This window comes from Vipera ursinii, assembly GCF_947247035.1.
Source record: "Vipera ursinii genome assembly, chromosome: 1".
Taxonomy (NCBI): Eukaryota; Metazoa; Chordata; class Lepidosauria; order Squamata; family Viperidae; genus Vipera; species Vipera ursinii.
In genome coordinates, this window is record NC_139512.1 from 178,348,054 (window position 1) to 178,373,960 (window position 25,907).

A 25,907-nucleotide genomic window follows, 5' to 3' on the forward strand; every position below is an offset into this window, starting at 1 on the left:
AATTGTTAGTACAATGATGAATGAGTTTTTGTCTAGTTCTCCAAGGTTATTGTTGTTGATGTTATTTAATTTTCTGCCCAGCCATGATATTCATAGCCAAGATTAATAAATTGCTATATAAGAACATGGCAAATAGACATACTGTGAATCTTTAAAGTCCCACTTTGTCACCATAATAGGTACATTATTTATTGACCTGCAACCTGTGGATAGAAAAGACCATTACCAGTAACCAATACTAGGAGACCATGGTTTGGAGCAGGCGCAAAAGTAAGAAACAAGCAGCTTTATCACTAATGATGTTTGTGTTATATGATCATAATAACAGAGGGATTTCTGGAGGAATGGTTCTGAAGATACAAAGATAAACATACAAAATATATGGATATTAAGCATAAGTATACATTTCTGAATAAAGTATATGCACAGAATATCATCATGCCATCTGTATAAATAGATAAACCATTTTCTTGCATGAAGTTCATATAATATTCTATGTTCAAAATATTAAAATTGTCATGAAACTGTTTATATCAGTTAAACGTTGAGTTCTTCAGCTGATGTAGGACAATAAATCAACAAAACATAACCCTACAAGGATATTTCACAAATGTAACATCCTGATTCTTTTGCCAATAGAACTGAATGTCTTGAGATTTTCAATTAAATTATATCATTCATTGCATAGTTCAAAAGCAGAGCCCCAACATAGTCCATTGTTTGCTTATAAGCAGAAGTACCTTACCTTAGGTCATGAACAACTGCATTGTTCCTTAATCAGCATAAATTCATGTATTTTGGAATATTTGGTTGTAGTTTAACCTGATAGCAATCCATTTTCCGCATACAGGTACACTTTGGCAACACAATCAATAGAATTTATTGTTAAGTAATGGTCTTTAGGAGATGACCATCTTTGAAAGGGCAATTTGCATTAGGAGTCTGAATAAGTAATGACAGAAAGATTAAGCCTTAATCAATGTACAACCTTAGCATCCCCCACTTTTTGTGCTGAAAAGATGAAATGTATAGGGATTGCTATAGGGACATTAAACTTGGCAAGAAAGGAATAAGGGGAAGGACCATTGGCCTCAATTTTTGGTGGGGAAACACCAGGAGACTATGCTCTTCTCTGATGGGAAAAAATCCTTCTGGCCTAATCCATTCAACTGAAAGAACTGGAAGCCCTTTTTCCGTATCCCTTCATTAAGGAAGAGAGGGCAAGATAAGGTTCCTTATCTGGATATGTCTTTTTAATGTTGTTTAAATAGCACATCAATTTTCTAAAAGTTATTCCAGGCAACACATTCATTTTTACCATAGAAATTCTTCCCAAAAATGACAATTGTAATTTTCCCCATCTTAATGAGTTAAACATATGATTACAGGAATGGGCAAAGTGAGCCATAATGCATCTTTTATTATGCCATAAAATTATATTCAGAAGTCCATATTTCAAAAGTAATATTGAACAGTTTAACTTCACCAAATTTCTAGTGTCAGTTGGATGTCAAGCAAAACTTCACAAAATAGAGGGAAGATTAAAAGAATGGTCCTGGATATGATGGAGGCCCCAAACTGCAGGATGGAAAAGACTTAAGGACTAGAAAACACATTTTTATAAATGTAAGCTGGGAATGAACCTAACTGAAATAAGTAGAATTTATTTCTGAGTAAACATGTCAAAACAAAAAGCAAATAACTACAGCAAAAAGAACTCAGGTTGGTGCCAGGCTTGATACATCCAAAATCACATTGCTAACATCCAAGGATAAATGAAAAACACAGGGAGTTCAAAAAGCCATTTATTTTTGTTATAGAAAGGTATTTTTAATTTGTGGACACAAAAATATGGATATCCCTTACCTCATTGACTATTGAAGAACTTGCAGGAAGCAGCAGTTAGAACAGTTTAGATTGAGCAAATGTGGTTCAAACTGGGAAAGGACAGTGTGAAGATTATATTGTTTCACCTTATTTATTGGCAAGATATACTGTGAGAAATAAAAATTGAATTAAAATTGCAAGGAAAAAGATCAAAAACTTTAGATATCCTGAGGATATCTAAGTAGTAGTGAAAAAATACTTAAGGAGTTTAAAGTGAAGATTACAGTGAACTCAGAAGCTAAATTCCTGCTCAATAAAAATATAAAGATGTTAGCTGGGCAATGCTAACCAGCAGTGTTAGCAGAAAGGATCAATAGAGCAAGATGGTGGTTGAAGCCCCACCTTTTTTAACTTCATTTAATGTCAAGACACAAAAAGACCAGGGCTCTGATTACAGCTGCCATCATGCCTGTTTTGATCCCTCCTCTCCACTGAGGCTAGTGATACCCATATTAATTCAGTGCAAATAGCTGGAGAAATTGCAGGAATAATTAACTTCATCTTACTAGGCTACAAAAATACCCAGAGAGGGTGACTATTGCCATGAAATAGATAGCTTGGGAGACAAGAAACTAGATGAAACATTTAAGTGCAGAAATGTCTTATGGACCAACAGGTGCTATTGCTAAGGCTGTGGCTGTTGTGAAATTCGGATAGTCAAAAAAGCCAAATCAGGAAAAAATGCTTTTGAATTGTGCTGGCCAAATTTATTGGACTGCAAAAAGAACAAACAATTCAAAACTAGATGAAACAAAACCACTGGAAGCACTAATAGTGATGCTAATGCTTAAGTAGGTGCCAGGTAATACAAAGTCATTGGAGAAAAACCTGACACTCAGAAAAATCAAGAAGTTAAAAGGCCTGTTGGAAAACAAGGTAACTAGATACATCCTTTCGATAAAGATGACAGCACAAATTTGCAAAAATTGAGAGAAGCAGTTGCTGACAGACAATTCTTGTGAAATGATGTTCATCTGGTCTCATAAGAGTTGAAAGTGCCTGAATGACTAAAGAGGTTGTCGGGAAGATCAGTTTCAGCAAGGGAACTTGCATAATACTTTTATATCAAGAGTGAATTATGACCAGGGAGATTGTACCAGAATGATTTTTCCCCTCCTAAGCCCTCCATAATCATTCCCTAGATTTTTTTTTAAAGCAGCTACCTCTACAGTCCAGCCCTCTTGTTCACTAACAACAAGCAACTTGCGGTGTCTATTTGTAATTACAGTATTTATGCACTGGCCATAAACTACTGAGAAGGACCCAGAACATTTATTTATTTATTCGTTTTATATACCGCCCTTTTCCCGGAGGACTCAGGGCGGTGTACAGAGCAAAGTAAGTATACAATAAAGCAACAATAAAACAAATAAAACCCCAAATCTATCAGGCCAGGCCGGGTTGCTGGAAGAGATAGGTTTTTAAATCTCGCCGGAAGATTGGCTGGAGAGGCAGGAGCCAACTGCAAGTAAAAAAAAAAAAAGGCTGGTAACTGATGGTCCTTAGAGGTGAGGAAAGCAACATGATTCCAGAGCATCTCAGCTGTTAAAATAATGCAACTCCCTTCTAGCCCTCCCCGCCTTTTTGGCTTGCCACTGCAGCAAATCTCGGGGGGGGGGGGGAGGAGGAGGAGGACGTAGGGACAAGGATTGCCCGGGAAGGAAGCGGGCGGAACGCCGCATGCAGGTTCGAGGGCCGCGCCGCTCGTCCCCTTCCCTTGCCCGAGTTGCTGCATCACGGCACCTGCTCGTTCCCTCCGCGATATTCTTAGCTCTAACGCCGCCCCCGCCCTGCCACGCCACGCCACGCCGCGCCCCGTCCCGGTCCGATCCTCTCAGGCAGGGGTCTTCAAACTTGGCCCTTTTATGACTTGTGGACTTCAACTCCCAGAATTCCTCAGCCAGCTTTGCTGGCTGAGGAATTCTGGGAGTTGAAGTCCACAAGTCATAAAAGGGCCAAGTTTGAAGACCCCTGCAGTCTCAGGAGATGAAGGAAGCATCTACTCCCTCCCCCCCCCCCCCGTTCGCCCGCATGCGCGCTCTTTTAACTCTGCCCTCCCCCGGCTCCTTCGCCTCCCGCCTCCCCCGTGACGGCAGGGGCTGCAGGTGCTGGGCCGGAAGAGTGCGGCCGGGTCTCGACGTCATCCTGGGCAGTGCGCGGGGCATTGAAAGGTGAATGGCAGAGAGGGCGAGAAGAGCGCGAGCGACTGTCAGTCCAGCCTGCAGCGGCGGCGGCGGCAGCAGCGGCAGGAGGAGGAGGAGGAGGAGGAAGGCGGCGCCGTGCTTTGCTTTTGCTCTTCCCAGGAGCGGCGCCCGCAGATAATGGAGCGGAGGCGGTAGGAAAGTGTCGCGGTGGAGGCAGCAGCAGCAGCAGCAGCAGCAGCAACGCCGGAACAAAAAGCGGAGTCACTGCGCCGCGTCTTCCCTTCGCCTCCAGCAATGTGAGGAAAGAAGTGCCGTGGCCGCCGCTGTGTGACCCCCTCGACCGCCGGTTCCTTTCAGGGGAAGGGGGCAGTGCCGCCCACCCCACCACCACCACCACGCTGCTCCTAACCATTCCGACGAGGCAGGCGACTCCCTTCACCGCCGCCCGCCCTGCTCCCCTTCCCTCCCTCCCACCCGCAAAGCTATGAGCCATGAAGCTGCCTGGCAGAAGTTCTCTGCGGCAGCCCTTTTCTGGCAACTGCCGGCCCCGCCGGTCCTCTAACGCTTCCTCCTCAGCCTGCCTGGCGCGGCTGCCTCTGCTCGGCTTCTTCCACCGTTTCCTTTGGGCGTGCCTGCTGCTCTGCTGGGGACGCCCCGAGAGCTGTGGGGTCATTGCGGACGCCGGTGAGTGCGGGGTGAAAATGGGCTGGAATCTCCCCCTTCTTCCTCCGCAGTGTATGGTGTTTGGGAAGTCAGCCCCTCTTCTCCTTCGCCCTGCTGTTTACTGCCTTTTGAGTTCCGTGCGAATGCAGATAAAGAGCAGAGCCCCTTTATCTAGTTGTTCTTTCTTCCCCGGTATCCCTTTGGACTCCTCATTTCCCCGTGTCGTGCTAGTTTCTTCTGATCGTGAACGGACCTCATACAGCACCCCGTGTTTTGCTCCTCGTGGTGAGAGGTTTTGCTAATCGTTCGCCGCCCATTAAGTGTGCATACAGCTGCTTCTACACAATTGACACGTTTCTATCCTGAGGATAGCGTTTTTGTTTGATCATCTGCAGCAAAATCGTGAATTGTGACTGCAGCTGAATTCTTCTTTCTTTTTCCTTCATACATTTGTGTAAAGGAGGAGAGAGAAAAAAAAAAACACCTTACTGTTCTCATGTTGAAGATTCTTCATTGGTGTATATGGTGCAAACTCAGGCTTATGACCGTGGGCAAGATGCTGATGCAGCAAAATGTTTTTGGCAGGTTGTCAGAATTGTCATTTTTTTGGTGTGGATCTTATTTAAGAAGTATCTGAAGCAGAGTATGTGGGGTTTCTGTGTAGGGAAAGATATTTAAAATTGAGTTGAGAACTCATACATAATATACAAACAGAAAAAGGAACTCCCCTGTGAAGATAACTCTTAAGCATGAAGAAATATGTATTTTCTTCTGTATGATCTCTAATATTTAAATATTTATTTTGAAAGAATCTAACAGAATTTCTTGAGATAATTTTGTTTAATAACTATACTTAGAATTGGCATTCTTAAGGTTTATGTGAGAAGTGGCCCTTATGTAAAGGGAATTGATTAATGTTCAATGGACACATGAATTCCATTTTTGAGAAGTTTGCAGATTTTGATCAATATTTCTGAGGAAAACTGACAAGAGTCATGGTGTTTGGGATCTGATTAAAAGAGCTTCCCTTCTGAAAAATGAATTTTTTACATTTAGATTATTATGTAAAAATACATTGTATTAAATACCCAATATTTCTGTAATTCTTTCTGCAATACATAATACTTTCATAAATACTAGGAAATATTTTAATAATGCATGTTGGAATCATCGGAATGATATCCTCTTGAAGGAAAATTAACAGAATTTAAAGCAGCTTATATAAAATGTTCGATTTCTCTGGTTTAATGTAGACCTGTCTGTCTCCCCTAGCTATCCATTGGAATGAAACTTTGGAAAAAACAGAAACCATACTGGCAAATGAGGACACTGCATTTCAACAGACTAACAATAGTAGTAGCAAAAATAACAATTACAGCAGTGCATTCCAAAAAGAAATCACATTGCCTTCAAGACTTATTTATTATTTGAACAAAGACTCTGAAAGTCCCTACCATATTTTGGATACTAGGACAAGATACCAGCAAAAACACAGTAAGGTAAGAATTTCTAAAAAAGGAACATCCAGTAAAGTAGCTCAAAATAATCCTGTCCCTTGAGGGATAGTCTTACTTTAGGAATGTCTATTCAGCAGATTGGTAATACCTCTGTAAAACTATTGCTGCATTGGCTTTAGGTGCCAGGAATGGCTGTTGGTTGTGAAGCTTAGTATCAGTACTGTAGATAAAACAAAGGAATATAACCTGATTTTCTATTAGAGGTTTAGATTTTTTCCCCTTCATTTTAACCAATTTACTTGAATTAGAGAAAGGGGCATGATAAAAACTAAATTTCTTTCACATAAGTATAGGAGACCTTGATGTGTTATGGATCCAAATTCTTTGTCTTTAGTAGATGTGTATATGTACGTGTACACACACACACACACACACACACTAAAACTGCATCTTTATTTTAGTCACGGCTAAACCTTATTTAAAACAATGACACTTAAATAAGTTATGATTCACTTGTGTGCTTCAATTGTATGTTTAAATGAGTAACCTTACCTGTATCAAGACCTACAGAGTTCACATATATATCAGAAAAGCAATGTGAATGAACTTATTATGAGAGCAATTTAGAAGACTGCTTAGAATTTAGTCTATTGTGATTTCATGTTATCTGTTGTAGAGTCTTGTTTTTACTGTTCTCTTCCCAAAGTAATAATTACCGGTAGGCCAAATTTGATTTGTCTCTCTTGTTATGATATGAGATCATATATTGCAATACTTTTATGGATGTTCCATTTCCTCTCTAAAGGTAGTACCGTATTTTAGTAGTCAAATAGCTATTTCTCAGTGTTGTATTATCTAAATATATTACATTGCTATTGAACACAATTGTGGTTAGATTGGGATTGAAGATCCAACCACTTCAATTCTTAATAGAAAAAATTAAGAATGCATGTCTTATTTTTAAATTTTTTTAATTAATAAATAATTTAAATTAAAAGGCAACTTTTTAATCATTAATAATTTGATGTGCTTTTTATTGAATCATGTTTGATAGTAAGTCATAACTTTTGGAATACTATGGTTTATTCCAAAATGGATCTATCAAAAAATGCATGACTTTGGCAAGATGGGTAGTTTCAGAAATTTGATTTTTTAATTTATTTTATTAATCAGTTCAGTAAACAAAGTAGTGAAGTCTATGTGCCACTTGACTCATTATTTTGAAGCTCAGGAGACCTTTGGCAGCTGTTTCTGATGAAACATTAGAAACTATTGTCAGATAAAGAAAACAGGGCATTCCCAGTGGTATATAGAATATCTCAACAGGACCAACACTGAAGAACATGAAATTAATATCTGTTGATCATATAAATATTAATAACAAATCCAGAGTGACAGTACGCTTGGTGGACATTCTCAAGAGTCTATGCTGTTGTGATCTTTCCAGAGTACTTTTCTCTTCTTACTATAGACTTTTATGTTTCAGTGAATGCAGCAAATGCAGTGAATACAGCTCTAGAATGCGGCTTTTAGAAGTCTTTTTAGGAAGCAATGCAGGTAGTCCTCGACTTACAACAATTCATTTAGTGACCGCAGTGAAAAACGTGACATGATCATTTTTCATAGTTACAACATTTCCAGCATCCCTATGGTCATATGTTCAAAACTCAGATGCTTTGCAACTGGTTCCTAATTGTGATGGTTGCTGTGTCCCAGGGTCTTGTGATCATCTTTTACAACTTTCTGACAAACAGAGTCAATGGGGAAGCCAGATTCAGTTAACAACCAGCTTACTAACTTAACAACTGCAGTGATTCACTTAACAACTGTGGCAAGAAAAGTCGTAAAATGGGACAAAACTCACTTAACAAATGTCTCACTTAACAAGAGAAATTTCGGGCTCCATTTTGGTTGTAAGTTGAGGACTACCTGTAGAATCAATCAGATCAGAGTAGAGCGGGAAGGGACCTTGGAGGACTTCTAGTCCAACCCCCTGATCAAGTAGGAGACAAGTGACTGTCCAATCTCTTCTTTAAAAACTCCAGTGATGAAGCAGCCACAACTTCTGATGGCAAGCTGTTCCATTGTTGTCCTCACTGTTAGGAAGTTTCTCCTTAGTTCCAGGTTGCTTTTCTCCTAAAGGTGATGCAAGGCTGATTTGAACCAAGTGCTTGCACAACACAATTGTGTGTTCCTTTGAACTATGGGGGTTTGGCACTAACTCATCACTTACTGCTTTTATATTTATATTCATAGGTGTAAACATTATCCCAAATAAGAAAATACATGTATTTTGTTAGTTAAAAGGTCCCACCTCTTATGAGAGATGATGATTTTGTACAAGATCTATGAAGTGACATAGATAATTAGTAAAATACTGTAACTAAGTGTTTAGTTTTTGTGAAAGTTATTCAGATGAGATATAACTCGTTGCTGGAATTAAACAGATACTGTTTCTCATGTTCCTTAGTATATGCTTGATAGATATATTAGTGAAATTGCAGCAGTTCCAATTCCTTATTCCAGTATGGTCTTTGCTGTTACTATCCTGAAAAACATAAGGATTATTGTGGGTAGCAGTATTCTTTTCCCAAGTTCTGTGTCCTTCCACTACCCATCAAGGGAGGGAGGCAGCTGTTTCAAGTGCTTTTTTGTATTGCAGTAATTAATTACTGCACTGAGAATATAATTGTTAATAATTATGCCTGCATTAAGAACATAGTAGTCTCTAGCTTTGCCAATGCAGCTAAAACGTTTGAACCCTAAGAGCTTTTAGTCAAGGTAGGACAACAGGCATGGTCAGTGGAGCCCAAAGAATGATTCAGCAGAAAATGCTTGACAGAGTAAAGGGACTCTAAATATGTGTCAGGTGAAAGTTTTCTGCTAATGCAATATTCTGGAGAAGAGTCACCTCTAGGTGACATGGAAGGAAGGAAGCAAATGTTATTTCAATATTCATTGCTGACTATAGGGGGAAGCATTCATCTCATTCTTCCTAGGAATGATGGGTGGCATATAAATTTAATACATTTAACAAACAAACTTCAGTTGTCATCCCATTTATATGTAACAAAAGTCTCTGCAAAGCATCTCTTGAACGCCCTTTCCAGTTCTTGGACGGAGCAGGGATACTCCTGAGACAAGGGTATTTAGTACTGGATGTTTGCCCTTATATGAATATACGTAGGCTGAAACTTTATTTCTCCTAACCTGGAGAAATAATTCATATTATTTAGTTCCTCCTTTTTTGAGCATCAATACTTAAACTCTTAACACTTTGAATCACATACCTATTCTTTGTGGGCTTCTCTACTTATCTGAATGACTGTTTTAATGAGTCATGATTTCAATCCTGAAAAACAACCCACTCTCTGACCTAAATGAGGAGGAGCGGAGCCAGTGGAAGTTGGAAAGGAGAGATCAGTGGAAGTTCTAGAATCACATTCCAACATCAAGCCTGAGGTGCAACATTGGCCAGATAGGAATGTGAATAGAACAGTGTTAAGAGTTTTGAATTAAAGATTCCTGAAGAACAGAACTTTTTTCTGACTTTTGGGAGATCTGTCTTACATTTACTTGGGGGCTCACACTCCCTAATGGCTGCTGGTTATTGAGGGTAATAAGGAAACAGATAGAATAGTGCTAGTTCTAGCTCAGAGGTAAAACTCCTCAATGACTCTTCATTTTTCAGGATGGATGTGGAAAATTGTAGTTGTAATAGTATGAGTTACATACATTGTTGGGCAAGTTGTCAGCTGAGGGTTGTCTGGAGACTTGTCCCAATGTGTCCAGTGGGTTCATCCCAATAGCTCTGCTTGCATGCAGAGTGAGGTCTTGGGAACCTTAGTACTCTTTCCATTTAGGAACCTTCTTGGCTACAATTCTGCTAATAACTGTATTATTTTAGCATCAAATATTATTTTAAAATAGAGGAAAGATCTATGAAACTGTATCTGTATATAAGATGCTTAGGCATTCCTGGGTATTTCTCTTTTTTTGAACAAAGTGTATTCCGTATAGAAACTGCATAACTACTGAACCATGGAATGTATTCATTTTTGCCTCCCTATTTTTTGGCTACTAATTTGCTGAATAAAGGATTTTAATAACTTTAAATTTGAAACTTTGGAATTTTGAAACATTGAGTTGGTTTAATAAAAGTATCTCAAATGGTCAGGCTTCCGGTTTGCCATCATGTCTGCCGTGGATGCTGGAAGGCGAGCTCCATCTTCCGTGTTCAGTTTCACACTGCTGGGGGACCCTGGAAAGGGTCAAAAGTTGCCCTGTAGTGGCGACAAGCAAGGAGGGGATCTCCACTTGATCATGGGAGGGCAGTAGCCATTCCGCTTGATCCAGGGTAGCCCTTCAAACATAGAAATATGGCCTGTCACTAGGCTGCAGACAGCCGAAGTCAAACCACCAGGTACCTCTAAAGCAGTGCAGATGAGACTGGGTGAGATCTGAACCTCTCTTCAATCCTAACTATTTTTTCTACCTGTATAAGCTGCCCAAAGTATTTCCCCCCCCCTGTGGAGAGAGGGAAGGGAAATCCTATCCCACCCTCTAAGAGCAGTGGCAACTGACTATTCAGGGGAGTTTAAAATGCTGAAAGAATAACCTTATTTTAACTGGATTTATATGTTGGCTCAGTGGGTTAGGACGCTGAGCTTGTCGATCAGAAGTTCAGCAGTTTGGCGGGTCGAATCCCAAATGCCGCGTAGCAGAGTGAGCGCCTGTTACTCGTCCCAGCTTCTGCCAACCTAGCAGTTCTAAAGCACGTAAAAATGCAAGTAAAAAAATAAGGACCACTATGGTGGGAAGGTGTTCCGTGCACCTTTGGCATCTAGTCATGCTGGCCACATGACCACAGAGATGTCTCGGACAAGCGCTGGCTCTTCGGCTTTGAAACGGAGATGAGCACCGGCCCCTAGAGTTGGAAACGACCAGCATGCATGTGCGGGGGAACCTTTACCTTTACCTTTAAACTTTGAGGACCAAAAGATTTCTTATCCTTACTGAAGATTTGGATTTTTACTTACAAGAAAGAAGTGAAATTGGGAAAAGAATTATAAAAATTTTGGACTTAAAAAACCTAAAATGGCATTGGTGATATCTTGTGGCTAAATCTGATACTACAACCTGTTATTGTCTAAAAGAGACTTGGCTTGAAGCCCAGACTACAGATAAGACTCCTTCAACCTTGGCAGATATCAGCTGTGAGAAACTCAGCTGTGTTCTATACCCAGTGATAAAATTATTTTCATTCCCTGATTGTAAAGCTTTTAATTTAATACACCACTAAGAGAATATGGATGAAGATCAGGGACAGATTCTCTCTATGGCTGAAAGCAATTCATGAAACTATTCTTACAGCTTCTGATGAAATAAGATGCTATAGAAAAGACAAGATGTCAAGATGCTATAGACAAGATGTCAGTCTAGATCAGGGGTCGGCAACCTAAAAAAGGAAAAGAGCCACTGGGAACTGGTTCCATCACAAATTAAAAAAAGTGGGAGCCGCGTGCGTGTGTCCATGCACACGCATGCGCAAAAAAAGTTTTGCGCATGCGCAAAATGGTTTTTTGCGCATGCGCGGACTCACGCAGTTGCCATTTTTTTAAAAAGTGAGATGGAACCGGTTCCCGGTTGCCCGACGGCGACGACCCGTCTGCAAAGCTGCCGCTTTCAGCAGCTTTGCAGACGGGCCGCGGCAGCTTCCTCAAAGAGCAGCGCCCCTGCCCATTCTGAGAGGTGCGTGTGCACCTCCCCAAACCTTTGGAGAGGTGCGCGCGTAGGTGCACGCGCACCTCCGGTCGTTCGGGGAGGTGCGCGCGCACCTCTCAGAATGGGCAGGGGCGCTGCTCTTTGAGGAAGCTGTAGCGGCCCGTCTCCAAAGCTGCCGCTTTCGGCAGCTTCGCAGACGGGCCGCTACAGCTTCCTCAAAGAGCAGCGCCCCTGCCCGTTCGCGCGGAGGTACGCGCACACCTCTCCAAAGGTTTGGGGAGGTGCGCGCGCACCTCCGGTCGTTCGGAGAGGTGCGCGCGCACCTCTCAGAATGGGCAGGGGTGCTGCTCTTTGAGGAAGCTGCCGCGGCCCATCTGCAAAGCTGCTGAAAGCGGCAGCTTCGGAGACGGGCCGCGACAGCTTCCTCAAAGAGCGGCACCTCTGCCCGTTCGCGTGGAGGTACGCGCGCACCTCTCAGAATGGGCAGGGGCGCTGCTCTTTGAGGAAGCTGCCGCGGCCCATCTGCAAAGCTGCCGAAAGCGGCAGCTTCGGAGACGGGCCGCGACAGCTTCCTCAAAGAGCGGCACCTCTGCCCGTTCGCGTGGAGGTACGCGTGCACCTCTCCAAAGTTTTGGGGAGGTGCGTGCGCACCTCCGCCCATTCGGGGAGGTGCACGTGCACCTCTCCAAACGGGCAGTGCCACTCTCCATTTGGAGAGGTGCGCGCGCACCACTGCCTGTTCAAAGAGCTGCGCGCGCACCGGGCGGCTGGGAGCCGCAGCAGACGGCTACAGCTTCCTCAAAGAGCAGCGCCCCTGCCCGTTCGCGCGGATGTGTGTATTTTGAATACTAGATTTTGCTATAAATTGAGATAAAGAAAACTGGTCATTTAAAACTTAGTATAAATACTGAAAGTTAAATTTGAATATTGATGGGAAATTAAAAATTGGGGAAAAATAAATAGGATATTGAATGTCTATAAAGATTGAATGTAAAAGTAATTAAGACATATGTTAAAAATTTATTGATAAATGTAATAAACATGTTTTTACTTAGTTGATATAAATAAGAACTGTATTAGCTTAAATATGAGATAGTAGACATTAAGAGAAAAAGAGAGGACGTATTTGATGTTGAAATAAGGGAAGTTTTGGTTATTAAATTTAAGACATTTGGAAATTAGTAGAAACTAAGAATGTTATATTGTATTATTAACTAGATGATGTAAGAGGGTGAGAAATAGAATATACTCAAATAGATAGGATGTGTATCTTGAATATTAGACAATTTTGCTGATTTTATCTGTGGTGCCTTTAATGTAGGGGAGGAGGGCGATGCCGTTGTCCTGTTCTGTGTCTTGGTTCTTGGGGGGTGTCTCCCTTTGGATTAGGTTGGTAATTGTGTTTCTTTGGAATCTGTTGGAAATTAATACGTTTGTGAGAGTGTGTAATTTGGTTTTCAGGTGGTCTTTGTCGGCTAGGTGTTTGGTTCTGGAGATGAGGGTCTTGGCTACGGAGCTGATCTGTGCCGGGTGGTGATGGGATTGTGCGTTTAAGTAGTGGTTGGTGTGTGTGTTTTTCCCGGTAGATGGTGTGTCCTAGGGAACCATTGGGTTTTTTGTAGATTAGGATGTCCATAAGCACGAAGCTGAAGACACCAGCCTGAAGATGACGAGTGGGACCTCGTCGAAACGTCACCAAGACACTCTCAATCTTACACGGGAAAAGACCCGAATACGCCAAGACCTACATACCCATACCCGTGAAAATCTACAAATATATATATATATATATATATATATATATATATATATATATATATATATATATTTATCTTTGTGTGTGTGTGTGTGTGTTAAATGTTTGTTAAGCATTCAGAATACACTTGCTTAGTCCCTAGCAAGCCCCCCAAAAATTTACACAAATATGAGCTGCCACTGCTGTGGTTACTGCCTGTGGATGGCCTTGGGCTAGGCTGAAACAGGAAATAAGATTTGTCCCGTGTCTGGGACTAAGCAAGTGTATTCTGAATGCTTAACAAATATTTAACATATATCTTCCTTGCTTCTCAGCTAACAGAGAGAGAGAGACAGAGAGAGAGAGACAGAGAGAGAGACAGAGAGAGCCTGTGGCCTAGGGGTTAAAACAACTGCTTAAGATGCAGTCGGCCCAGGTTTGAATCTCAGAAGGGTAATATGTATATGTATATGTATATGTATATGTATATGTATATGTATATGTATATGTATATGTATATGTATATGTATATGTATACATATATGTACAGTCATGGCCAAAATTGTTGGCACCCCAGAAATTTTTCCAGAAAATCAAGTATTTCTCACAGAAAAGTATTGCAGGAACACATGTTTTGCTATACACAGGTTTATTCCCTTTGTGTGTATTGGAACACAACAAAAAGGGAGGAAAAAAGCAAATTGGACATAATGTCAAACAAAACTCCAAAAATGGGCCGGACAAAATTATTGGCACCCTTAACTTAATATTTGGTTGCACACCCTTTGGAAAAAATAACTGAAATCAGTCGCTTCCTATAACCATCAATAAGCTTCTTACACCTCTCACCCGGAATTTTGCACCACTCTTCCTTTGCAAACTGTTCCAGGTCTCTCTTATTGGAAGGGCGCCTTTTCCCAACAGCAATTTTAAGATCTCTCCACAGGTGTTCAATGGGATTCAGATCTGGACTCATTGCTGGCCACTTCAGAACTCTCCAGCGCTTCCTTGCCATCCATTTCTGGGTGCTTTTTGACGTATGTTTGGGGTCATTGTCCTGCTGGAAGACCCAAGATGTCGGACGCAAACCCAGCTTTCTGACACTGGGCTCTACAGTGCGACCCAAAATCCTTTGGTAATCCTCAGATTTCATGATGCCTTGCACACATTCAAGGCACCCAGTGCCAGAGGCAGCAAAACAACCCCAAAACATCATTGAACCTCCACCGTATTTCACTGTAGGTACTGTGTTCTTTTCTTTGTAGGCCTCATTTCATTTTTGGTAAACAGTAGAATGATGTGCTTTACCAAAAAGCTCTATCTTGGTCTCATCTGTCCACAAGACATTTTCCCAGAAGGATTTTGGCTTATTCAAGTACATTTTGGCAAACTGTAACCTTGCTTTTTTATGTCTCTGTGTCAGCAGTGGGGTCCTCCTGGGTCTCCTGCCATAGCGTTTCATTTCATTTAAATGTCGACGGATAGTTCGCGCTGACATTGATGCTCCCTGAGCCTGTAGGACAGCTTGCATTCCTTTGGAACTTGTTTGGGGCTGCTTATCCACCATCCGGACTATCCTGCGTTGCCACCTTTCATCAATTTTTCTCTTCTGTCCACGACCAGGGAGATTCGCTACAGTGCCATGGGTTGCAAACTTCTTGAAAATGTTGCGCACTGTGGACAAAAGCAAATCTAGATCTCTGGAGATGGACTTGTAACCTTGAGATTGTTGATATTTGTCCACAATTTTGGTTCTCAAGTCCTCAGACAGTTCTCTTCTCCTTTTTCTGTTGTCCATGCTTAGTGTGGCACACACAGACACACAATGCAAAGACTAAGTGAACTTCTCTCCTTTTTAGCTGCTTTCAGGTGTGATTTTTATATTGCCCACACCTGTTACTTGCCCCAGGTGAGTTTCAAGGAGCATCACATGCTTGAAACAATCTCGTTTACCCACAATTTTGAAAGGGTGCCAATTTTGTTCAGCCCATTTTTGGAGTTTTGTTTGACATTATGTCCAATTTGCTTTTTTTCCTCCCTTTTTTGTTGTGTTCCAATACACACAAAGGGAATGAACCTGTGTATAGCAAAACATGTGTTCCTGCAATACTTTTCTGTGAGAAATACTTTATTTTCTGGAAAAATTTCTGGGGTGCCAACAATTTCGGCCATGACTGTATATGTATATATATATAATACAAATTAAACTAAATTTAAGAAAGAATGTTTCCCATACATCATTTAGCATGGCAAATATATTCATTTTCTGTCTGCCTTCTAGTATAGCGTAAAGGTAAAGGTAAAGGTAAAGGTTCCCCCGCACATGCGTGCTAGTCGTTTCCAACTCTAGAGGCTGGTGCTCATCTCCGTTTCAAAGCCGAAGAACCAGCGCTTGTCTGTGGTCATGTGGCCAGCATGACTAGTTGCCAAAGGCGCACGGAACGCTGTTACCTTCCCACCATAGTGGTCCCTATTTTTCTACTTGCATTTTTTATGTGCTTTCGAACTGCTAGGTTGGCAGAAGCTGGGATGAGTAACAGGTGCTCACTCTGTTACACGGCACTCAGGATTCGACCCGCCAAACTGCCGACTATTTGATCGACAAGCTCAGCGTCCTAACCCACTGAGCCACTGCATCCCTTAAGATAGCCTAAATATCTACAAATATTGCAAATTACCAGATGTATAAAACTATTGGGAGTTAGAAACTGAATAGTTCTTTTTTTCTTTTTATTTCTTTTATTAATTTTCCTTCCTTCCTTCCTTCCATCCATCCATCCATTATATATATGCATGCATACATGTGCACACAAACATACATACATACATACACACACACACACACACACACACACACACATAAATGGGAGACTTTAAGCAATTTAAGATTAAAACCTCTAGTATATAACAATTATTTTGATGTGAGCTACCGTATAATGATTCTTTTTCAATATTACATTCAATTTTGGATGAAAAAGCCAGATAATTTTATGTTTGTAATATTGACAGTCTAAACTTTAATTAACATTGATAGAAAATATCTTTTATAGTCTCAATATGCGAAACTATCTAGATAATAGAATGTTAATAATTGTCAAATATATTGTGCAAACATCAGTGTATTAAAACTTAAAATTTATGACACTACAACAAGAAAAAAAGATGTTCTATCCCTAAAAATGCCTCTTGACTTTTTAAAAGGCATACATGAATAAAGAGCTGAAAATTACTTAAAAATTGAGATGGAGGCTATTTAAGTTGGCAGGCCCAGTAGCCCTCCTCATAGGTTTAATTGTTTTCTTTGTTTATAAACAAGGCCCAGTTTTGTGTAATGATCCCCTCCTATCAGTATAAAATGAGTTGTGTAATGACATGGGAATAGATGTTAATATTCATAAATATTAGTTCCAGATAATCTAACTATACATAGGATTTGTGTTTGTGTGTCTCTGTATGTGGGTTTTCAAATAAAATTAAAGCTTTACTGATAAATTATTTTATTCTTATCAATATTTTAAGACATCACAAAACATTTTCGTTAGAAAAGTTTACTTTCTTTATAAAAGTCTTCAGTTTTGGTTGCCACAATATAGAAAACATGTTGAGACTCTAGAAAAATTGCAGAAAAGAGCAACAAAGATGATTAGGGGACTGGAGGCATACAAAGAACAGTTGCAGGAATTGGGTATGGCTACTCTAGAGAAAAAACAGACTAGAGATGACACGATAACAGTATTCCAATATTTGAGGGGCTGCCACAAAGAAGTGAGGGTTAACTTATTCTCCAAACCACCTGAAGGCAGGACAAAAAGCAATGGATGGAAAATAATTAACGAGAGAAGCAGCCTAGAACTAAGGAGAAATTTCCTAACCATGAGAACAATAAACCAGTGGAATGGCTTGCCTTCAGAAGTTGTGGGTGCTTCATCACTGGAGGCTTTTAAGAAGACACTAGACAGTCATTTGTCTGGAATGATACAGGGTCTCCTGATTAAGCAGGGGTTGAACTAGAAGACCTTCAAGGTCCCTTCCAACTCTCTTATTCTGTTATAATCTACTACATTTCTCAAAAACTGACTGCATACACACATGCTTCCTAAAGACTCTCAGATGGAAAATGGTTAGTTGCAAATTAAATTTTGACATGGGGTCCATTTCAATTGCCCAATTTGATGTAATTTTGTTAATTTACTATGTTATTAATTTTTAAAAAATATTTTTAAATGGTGAGCATTTTACTATTTCTGCAAGCTTTCCCATATAGTTTCAAGGTACCAAACCTTGACTAAACTTAAACTAGTTTCTTAGGATCTGAAGGAACATGTTTTTAGTTTCTGTCTCTGTAATATAAACTGGCATAGTACTTTGTTTAGTTTCTGGGTAATAACAGCTACTGCTCTTGATAATTGAATGTCATGTCTAGCTCTAACAAGAGCCTTGGTGGAGCAGTGGGCTAATGCCTCAAGTAACACCAGCTGCCTGCAATTAGTGCAGGTTCGCATCCCACCAGGCTCAAGGTTGACTCAGCCTTCCATCTTTCCGAGGTAGGTAAAATGAGGACCCAGATTGTTGGGGGCAATTAAGCTGACTTTGTAATAATGCCGCTTGGGGTGTGTGTGAAAGCCCTAATAAGCAGGCATATACATAGAATGAAGGCTACTGCTAAGCTTGTAAGCCGCCCTGAGTCTTCGGAGAAGGGCGGGATATAAATGGAATTAAAATAAAAAAATAAAAAATATGTCCGTTTGGGGAGAGAATAAGATGTTGTATTATTAATTTGGCAAAAATCATATAGAGGTAATCCGGAGCCTAATGTCTTTGTTAAAGCTGATGCTTCCTATCTGCAAAATGTTCACTCTTCCTCAACAAGCGTGGTGGCTCAGTGGCTTAATGACACTGGAGATGGTCTCTGCTCCGTGGTTCGAGCCCTAGCACTGTGTGTCAGAGTGATCTCCTGTCACTTGCCTCAACTTCTGCCCACCTAGCAGTTCAAGAGCATGTTCTATGAGAGTAGATAAATAGGTAGCACTTCGGTGGGGAGACGAACTGTTACTTCGTGCAGGCAGTCAGATGCCTGCTGGCTCTGAACCTTCCCAGTTGCGATGCCTATTTCTGAGGTGGCTCTGGTGGAGAGAGCAGGGGCTTGGATGACACTGCAGGAAGAGCCGCTTGTCTTTCTGGTGCAAAGCTAGCTTTCTCTCCTGTGGTGCACCTTGGGAAACGTGCAAACATGTACTACATCAGAGCTAGTTAATTGGCAGCCAAACTACTATTCTGCATTAGTATTGTAGTCTCCTGGCTATTGAATCAATACTATACACTAATAATACTCTTCCTCAAGCATTCAACTCTTTGAGGAGTTCTTGGTGCTTCCTGAGCTTGGATGTTTGCTTACAGATGTTGCATCACCAGACTAGGGCAGATTCCTCAGTGATTAGATAACACAATAGCATTGAAGATGTTACCTAGTCTGGCAATGAACCATCTGCAAGCAAACAACCAAGCCACCCAGGTCTCCACAAGACTCAGCCCTAAGCTATATATATTCTCTTGTATTGATTCAACTTTTTGCTCCTATTTAATGGTTATTATAGTCCTACTTAAGCACTTGCGAAAGTGCAGTGAATGGTGAACCAGAAATTGCTCCTTGAGCTGCTACTTACAGCTGCCTGGGGCATTTTGGGGGGAGTCTGCCTGCTTGACAAGATACTTCTTAACACATGGGGGGAGGTTCTTTAATTAAAGGGGCATTTCCGTTCCCCCTTAATCCTTTCTGGATTACTTCAAGCAATAAGATGCTTCTGAGAAATGTTGTGAAACTGCCATAGTTGATTATATAGCAAGGATGTTAATCTTGTGTTACAACTATTTTAACAGATTAAGAATTCATTTTGAGCCCAGACTCAATTAAAAATGCTACCAAGCAGCTTGAAAATAAGTTAGCTAAAATATATTTTTCCCCACTATGCCTGCTAAACTATTGATAGACCCATCTCTCATTTTGCCAATTTTTGATGTGCTTCTGGTAGAAGAAAAAAGTTATTTTTAACAGCAGCATTGAGATGTAAAAATCTTACTCTTCAGAGGTTTGTTTGATTCTTTTTCTTGATACTTGCCCTACCAGAATCATTTATAATTAAGTAGCTCTTTCATCTAAAATTAATCTGCTAGCTCTAGTGCTCGTAAATTTTGTTTTAGTTATGACTTTTATGAGTATGGGTTTGGATACTGTGATTTTTATAGGTATGTTATTTTTATTTTCATTGTATGTTTAACAGACTGAAAATATGTACAGCATTAGCAGGAAGTCCAGTCCCAAAAGCTGGAATGGCTAGAAGTGTAAAACTGTAGAAAATTGTAGAAAACAGTAGAACTATTAAAGATGGTCAGCTGTGTAAACATTCAGAAGCAACCAAACTGCATACCTGCTCTTTCATGGGGAATGACCCATCTGTATTGATATTGATACCATTTTAAATCCTGAATATTTCTGGATAAATAGAAATTTTGTCCTGCTTAAACCTAAGCTTATTTCCAGACTCTCATAGCCCCTAGAGAACTAGAATTTCTACAGCATATCTAGTATAAACTGGAGTAACAGGATATACTGTAATATCATCAATGTACTAATATCTCATCCCAAACAAGCAGCTTTGTATGGATGTTAAATAGAAATAGATCTTAATTCTTTACACGTAACTGGGAAATAACTTAAATTCTTCAGAACACCCATAGATTTGAGCTCTTTTCGTTCATCATGGTAGGAGTGAAACTACTGCAAAATTGTACCTCTGGCTTTTAACTCCCACAAACAACCCAGTAGAGCAGAGGTCCCCAATCTTTTGAGCACCAGGGACCAGTTCCGTGGAGAGAGGTTTTTCTGCGGATCGAACAAGGCGTGGTTTCATGTACTGCCTGCAACCCACGGATGGGGCTTTGCTTGTTTGCGCAGAGCGGTTTCTGGCATGCCATGGCCGGTGCCGGTCGGTGGACCGGGGTTGGGGACCCCTGCAGTAGAATACCATGATCAGTGGAGCCAAAACCTGCTGAGTTGAATAGATCTAGTAGGGAAAAACTCCCATTTCCCAAGTGACATTGTAGGCCATTTACCAGAGTGAACAATGCTGATTTCATCCATCCCATGCTTGAGCCTGAATCCAGTCAGAAAAGAATTTAAATAATCTGTTTTGTTTAAGATAATGTATAGCTCAGCCACCACTACATTTTTTTCTACAAACTTCCATAAGAAGTTGTTGTTGTTGTTAGTTGTGAAGTCGTGTCCGACCCATCGCGACCCTATGGACAACGTTCCTTCAGGCCTTCCTGTCCTCTACCATCTTCTGGAGTCCATTTGAGCTCACGCCTACTGCTTCAGTGACTCCATCCAGCCACCTCATTCTCTGTCGTCCCTTTCTTGTATTCACCTCAATCTTTCCCAGCGTTAGGCTCTTCTCCAGTGAGTCCTTCCTTCTCATTAGGTGGCCAAAGTATTTAAGAAGTTGGTTGATGGTTATTATGCAAGGCTGGATCAAGGTATGACTTCTTCAAGAGAGGTCAATCTACTGCCCTTTTTAAGACCAATAACAACATACTCTCACTTCAGAAATCTAGCCACCCATGACCCCTCCACCCCACCCTTTAGTGTTCAGAGAAACTAGGAAAACCATGGATGCAGCTCACAGATGGTGGTGTTCATATTATAGAGGATGCAATCCATTGTTTTGGTTTCTACAAGGTCAACACAAAATCCCAGATAGCTTTGCAAGATGCACGTGTACATAAGACTCTAATATTTTTCCATATTATTTGAACTCAGCTGGGTAAGATCAAAATGAGACAGATTTATATGGACAATTTGATAAAACATAAATAAAAGTTTTTCTTATGCATATTTTTGTCTCCATTTCTGCCCTCACATTCTTCTCTTCTTTTTTTTAGGCTGTGCATCTAGCTCAGGCAAGTTTCCAGATTGAAGCTTTCGGTTCTACATTTATTCTTGACCTCTCCCTGAACAAGTAAGTTTATATCTACGGTTCTCACTTATTTTGTTCAGTATAGCAGATCTTTTAATTAAAGTAAATATTTTAATGAAAGGAAAATTTCATAAAGTATACTAATTTCCTGGAAAGTGTTGCCAAACTGTAACGGTAGAGCCAGGACTCCATCTGATTATAAACAAGGGTGTTAACAGGGGTGTTAACAGGTTACATCCCAGTTGGATGATAACTTACCATTATGAATGGGAGACCAGGGTGACCCAAAACATTACAAAACCTTACTGGAGCCTTATTGGAATTGTGGCTAAAATGTATGCAAACATTTTTTGAGCAAAATAGAAGACTGTATAACGTAAAAAAAAATCTCTTAAAGAAGAAACAAGCTGGATTTAGACCAGAGCATTCAACAATAGATAATATCACCTTACAAGAAAACAACTGACTAATGGCAAGAAAATGTTTACCACTTTTATAGATCTCAGTGTTTTGATTCTATGAAGAGAAACATTTTGTGGAAGAAATTGGCCAAAGTAAATATGGAAGATTCTTACTCTTGTTTCCTCTTGGTTAGTGCCCATGACTCAAAAAACCATTTGAAAGTCTCTATGGGTGTTAGAGGTTCTCTAAGAGTATACCCATACATAAGGGTGTTAGACAGAATTATTTCCTAGCCCCAATGCTTTTTAGCCTCTATGTCAATGTTGTTCCAGGATTCCTATATGCTTCAGACACTCATAATCATATGCATGATTAACAAATTTACATGGTACTTAAGCCTCACTCTCAAATAGTCCTGAGAAGATTGTTGTGAAAGCTAAATACCTTCTTTAAACATCAATAAAATCAAATAAAATCTGACGGTATTTATCAAACACATAAATGGGAAGCCTATTAATCAAGTGAATTCTTTTACTTGTTTAGGAGTGGGTTTTGCCAACAGAGGGTTGTGGGTGAATAATTTTAAAAGAAGCTCGGCAGAAGCTGAGGAAAGTACTACAAGATTATATAAACTATTTAATTACAATTACTCCAGGTACCTTGACTCCATACTCAAAGTATTCAGGGCAAAAGTAGCCCCAATGCTGACTTATTGTGCTGAGTGAAAGGGCCTTACAAAAGCTTCCTCACTTAAAGAAGTTCTGACCCATTTTTTTACAGGAGTATATTTGGAACTGATAAGAACACATCAGCTCCTGTGGTCAGAGCAGAAGCAGGTGTCAATTCCATACATAGCCTATCATAATTAAAATTTTCACATATTGGCAGAGAATCCATTCAACCGACCCTGATAGGTTACCCAAAATACGCTTGAATAAAACAGTTAAGTGTGGCTCAGCTCAATTCCTGGGTAAGCTCTACCCAGTGTTTATTCTCAACTAACACCTATGCAAGGCAAATTTTTAAATTTCTCAGATTTCAGTGTCCAAAGTGACATGGGAGTTATTGGCAAAAAATAAATAAATCTTTAAATTGGTTTGCTAATTTGAAAAGTACCTGTCAGTGAATTTGATGCAGTTCTTAAGAAGGGCTATTCTGGAACAGGAGCTGAGTTGGTGAATTCCATCACCAAATGAGATACTTCCATCACCTGCCCTGTCATGAGAAGGAGGTGTATATGTGGTGCCACAGACTTTGAAGATATTGCTCATATTTTTGAGTGTCAACTGTATGCCCCATTTAGACTAAGATAATTAAAAAAACAGCCTACTGGGATCTGAATTGCAGATTGCCCTATTTTCTCCTGGGCTCTAATGTATACATTGTGAGCAGAACTGCTAAATTTATAGTAAAGGCAGTTGAGATAAGAACCTGTTACATCAAACAGATTGGGGCATCCTGTAAAAGTGATGTATTTATCTGGCAGTTGAATCTTTGCATTTACTACGTACGTATTTTATTACTGTGTTTTCTTTTATCTGTTAACTATAGTATTAAATATTTTATTTTTGTTTTATCTTCTTTGATATGGTCATAAGACTAATACATAAACTACTACTGTAGCCATACTCCATTACTGCTACAGTACTGTAATTGGTGGGGAAGGATAGCAAAGTCAATCACTGCATTTTCCTCCAATAGGAACTCATCTTATAGGATTCATTGGGAAAGGATTTTGCTGCTGAGGATGTGTCTCCTACATAAATTGAAATGCTAAATGCAGCTTAGGCTAAAATCGATTTGCTTCGGTTATCTGTTCTCATTTCCAAGCCCTGCCTTGAGATGGAAATATTGCCTCCAAGCCAGGATGAACACCAGATTAATACCTTTGAAAACTCCACAGGGACCTCCTAATACCAAATACAGCTCACCCATGCTTTGCACCGGAACTGTGGCCCTCATAGGGTGAGGGAGAAACCCAGTGGGTCACTCAGTGGAACTTGATGCTATCCATTTAGTCGCTTAGTATCTGATTATCTGAGGACAGGCTTATCTTCATTAGGCAGTTTAACATTCAGAAACATGGGAAATACATTTTAAGGAGTTATACAGCAAGGCTGATGCTACCAGCCACTTACCAGCTAAACGTGATAAAGGTGGAAGTGGGCTCTCTATTAACAGCTGTGTTCATGGCTCTTGACCAGCTTGGACAAATTCTTAAAAGACTGGATTGTTGCAATCACAGTGCCTCTGCGTAGGAATTGCACCAAAGAGTATCCTTAAAATTATAGATCGATAAGCTTGCTTAGCACCATCGCAAGGTTTATGCCAGGAGCTTGCAATAGAAGCTTTGTGACCAGCTAGAGCAGGAAGTGTTCTGGATGTAAAAGCAAACTGATTTCAAAAAAGGTTGGATCAGCTAGCTCTTGCAAAACCTGACAGAGAAATATTCAGTCCGTAGCCTCTCTTTATGTAGCATTTCTTGATTTATGCTTTGACTCCAACTTGTGTGATGTTCTTTGAAAGAAATTGAAAATTTCCTTTATGGATAGGAGGCTTGTATATTGCTAGCCCTCCAAGTTGGCAGGAAGGTGCTTCCTCTACCTTTCTTAATGCTGATGATGCTGTGATCATCTGGAACATCCCCGTTGGTCTTAGGACAGCGTTCTTGGCGCTTGCTCAATAATGCAAAGTGCACTACACTAAATTATTCCAAAACCAAAATTAAGGTGTTTGCCAACCAAAGGACTATTCCCTTACGGTATTAAGGTTCATTGTAATATGCATGAGATTCCATGTCTCAAGCAGATGAAGGGCAGCTCAAAAAAGCTCGGCTCAGAGATGAGTTGCACTCTAGCAACCCTTAGGTAATTTCAAGCTGAATTTTTGTCCCAGCTCACTTAAGGACAATTTTCTTGGATAATTTTCTAGCTTTGCCTCCATTGAATGAGTCCAGTCCAAATTCTCCAAGGCGTCATTTCAGGTGCCTTCTTTTGTTTCTAATGAATCTCTATGCTTTTGATCAGGTGTGATGAAGGTAGAGGTATTTAATGGCATGGTCCTGAATACACTATGATTGATTTTGTATTATATTTCTTATTATATTATTTCCTTTTCTTTTATTGTTCTTTGGTCTTTGGCAGTAATAAAATTTGAGTTCAAGTTGAATTGGCACAATTATTTAAATATTTATAAGTATGCTATTTTAAACTATTTATCATTTATAAAGTTATTGTTGTTATACAAACTGCCATTAAAGAAGCCACTGGTTGCCAGCCTACGTATTGAATTATGGGTTTAATGTTTTGTGAATTTTCTTGAGTAGGGCAAAAAAGAAATGTATGTCACAAATGCTATTTATGTATAAAACTATTAGGTCCACTTTTTTGGTGGTGGAGGCATGCCTTTGAGGCAGTCTTAAAAACAAGTTTTCTAGGCAATGTTTTTGGGAGTGTTTTGCTTTTGTCTTCTAAGACTGAGAGAGAGGGACTGGTTCAAAATCATTCCAGCTGGCTTTGTGCCTAAAGCAGGACTAGAACTTACAGTCTCCATGTATTTAACCACTTAAACATAATAGGCAATATTTAAATTCAGATTTGCAGTAATAATACCTCATTAGGGCTATTACTCTTTGCTATTCTTTATTCACAATGAATAAAGTCACACTTGATCAGCTTTATATAGTAGATTATATGGACATTTTTTCCTTTGCTTCTTTGTAGTGACTTATTATCTGCTGATTATGTGGAAATTCATTACGAAGATGACAAACCACAATATTCAAAGGTACTGTGGTCATTTTTCTTGTGTTTGATAATATTAGCATATCTCATATATTTATTTTTTGTTAAAGTGTGCAATGTGCATTTTGTCTACTAATGTCTGTTGCAAGTTTAATCAGTTTTAATAAGATTAGTCTTTG

At 40.0% G+C, this 25,907-nt stretch overlaps 1 protein-coding gene across 2 annotated transcripts in view; it reads left to right on the forward strand.

The window, feature by feature from the left end:
* Positions 1-3,506: 3,506 nt before the first annotated feature.
* The window catches only part of ADAM23 (ADAM metallopeptidase domain 23), an 83,771-nt gene continuing 61,370 nt past the window's right edge, over positions 3,507-25,907 (forward strand). For both annotated transcript variants that reach the window (XM_083350114.1, XM_083350115.1), the window contains exons 1-5: positions 3,507-3,573; positions 3,984-4,715; positions 5,967-6,193; positions 21,549-21,625; positions 25,708-25,771. In XM_083350114.1, the coding sequence (XP_083206240.1) occupies positions 4,523-4,715; positions 5,967-6,193; positions 21,549-21,625; positions 25,708-25,771 (561 nt within the window). In that variant the 5' untranslated portion in view covers positions 3,507-3,573; positions 3,984-4,522. The remainder of the gene's footprint in view (positions 3,574-3,983; positions 4,716-5,966; positions 6,194-21,548; positions 21,626-25,707; positions 25,772-25,907) is intronic.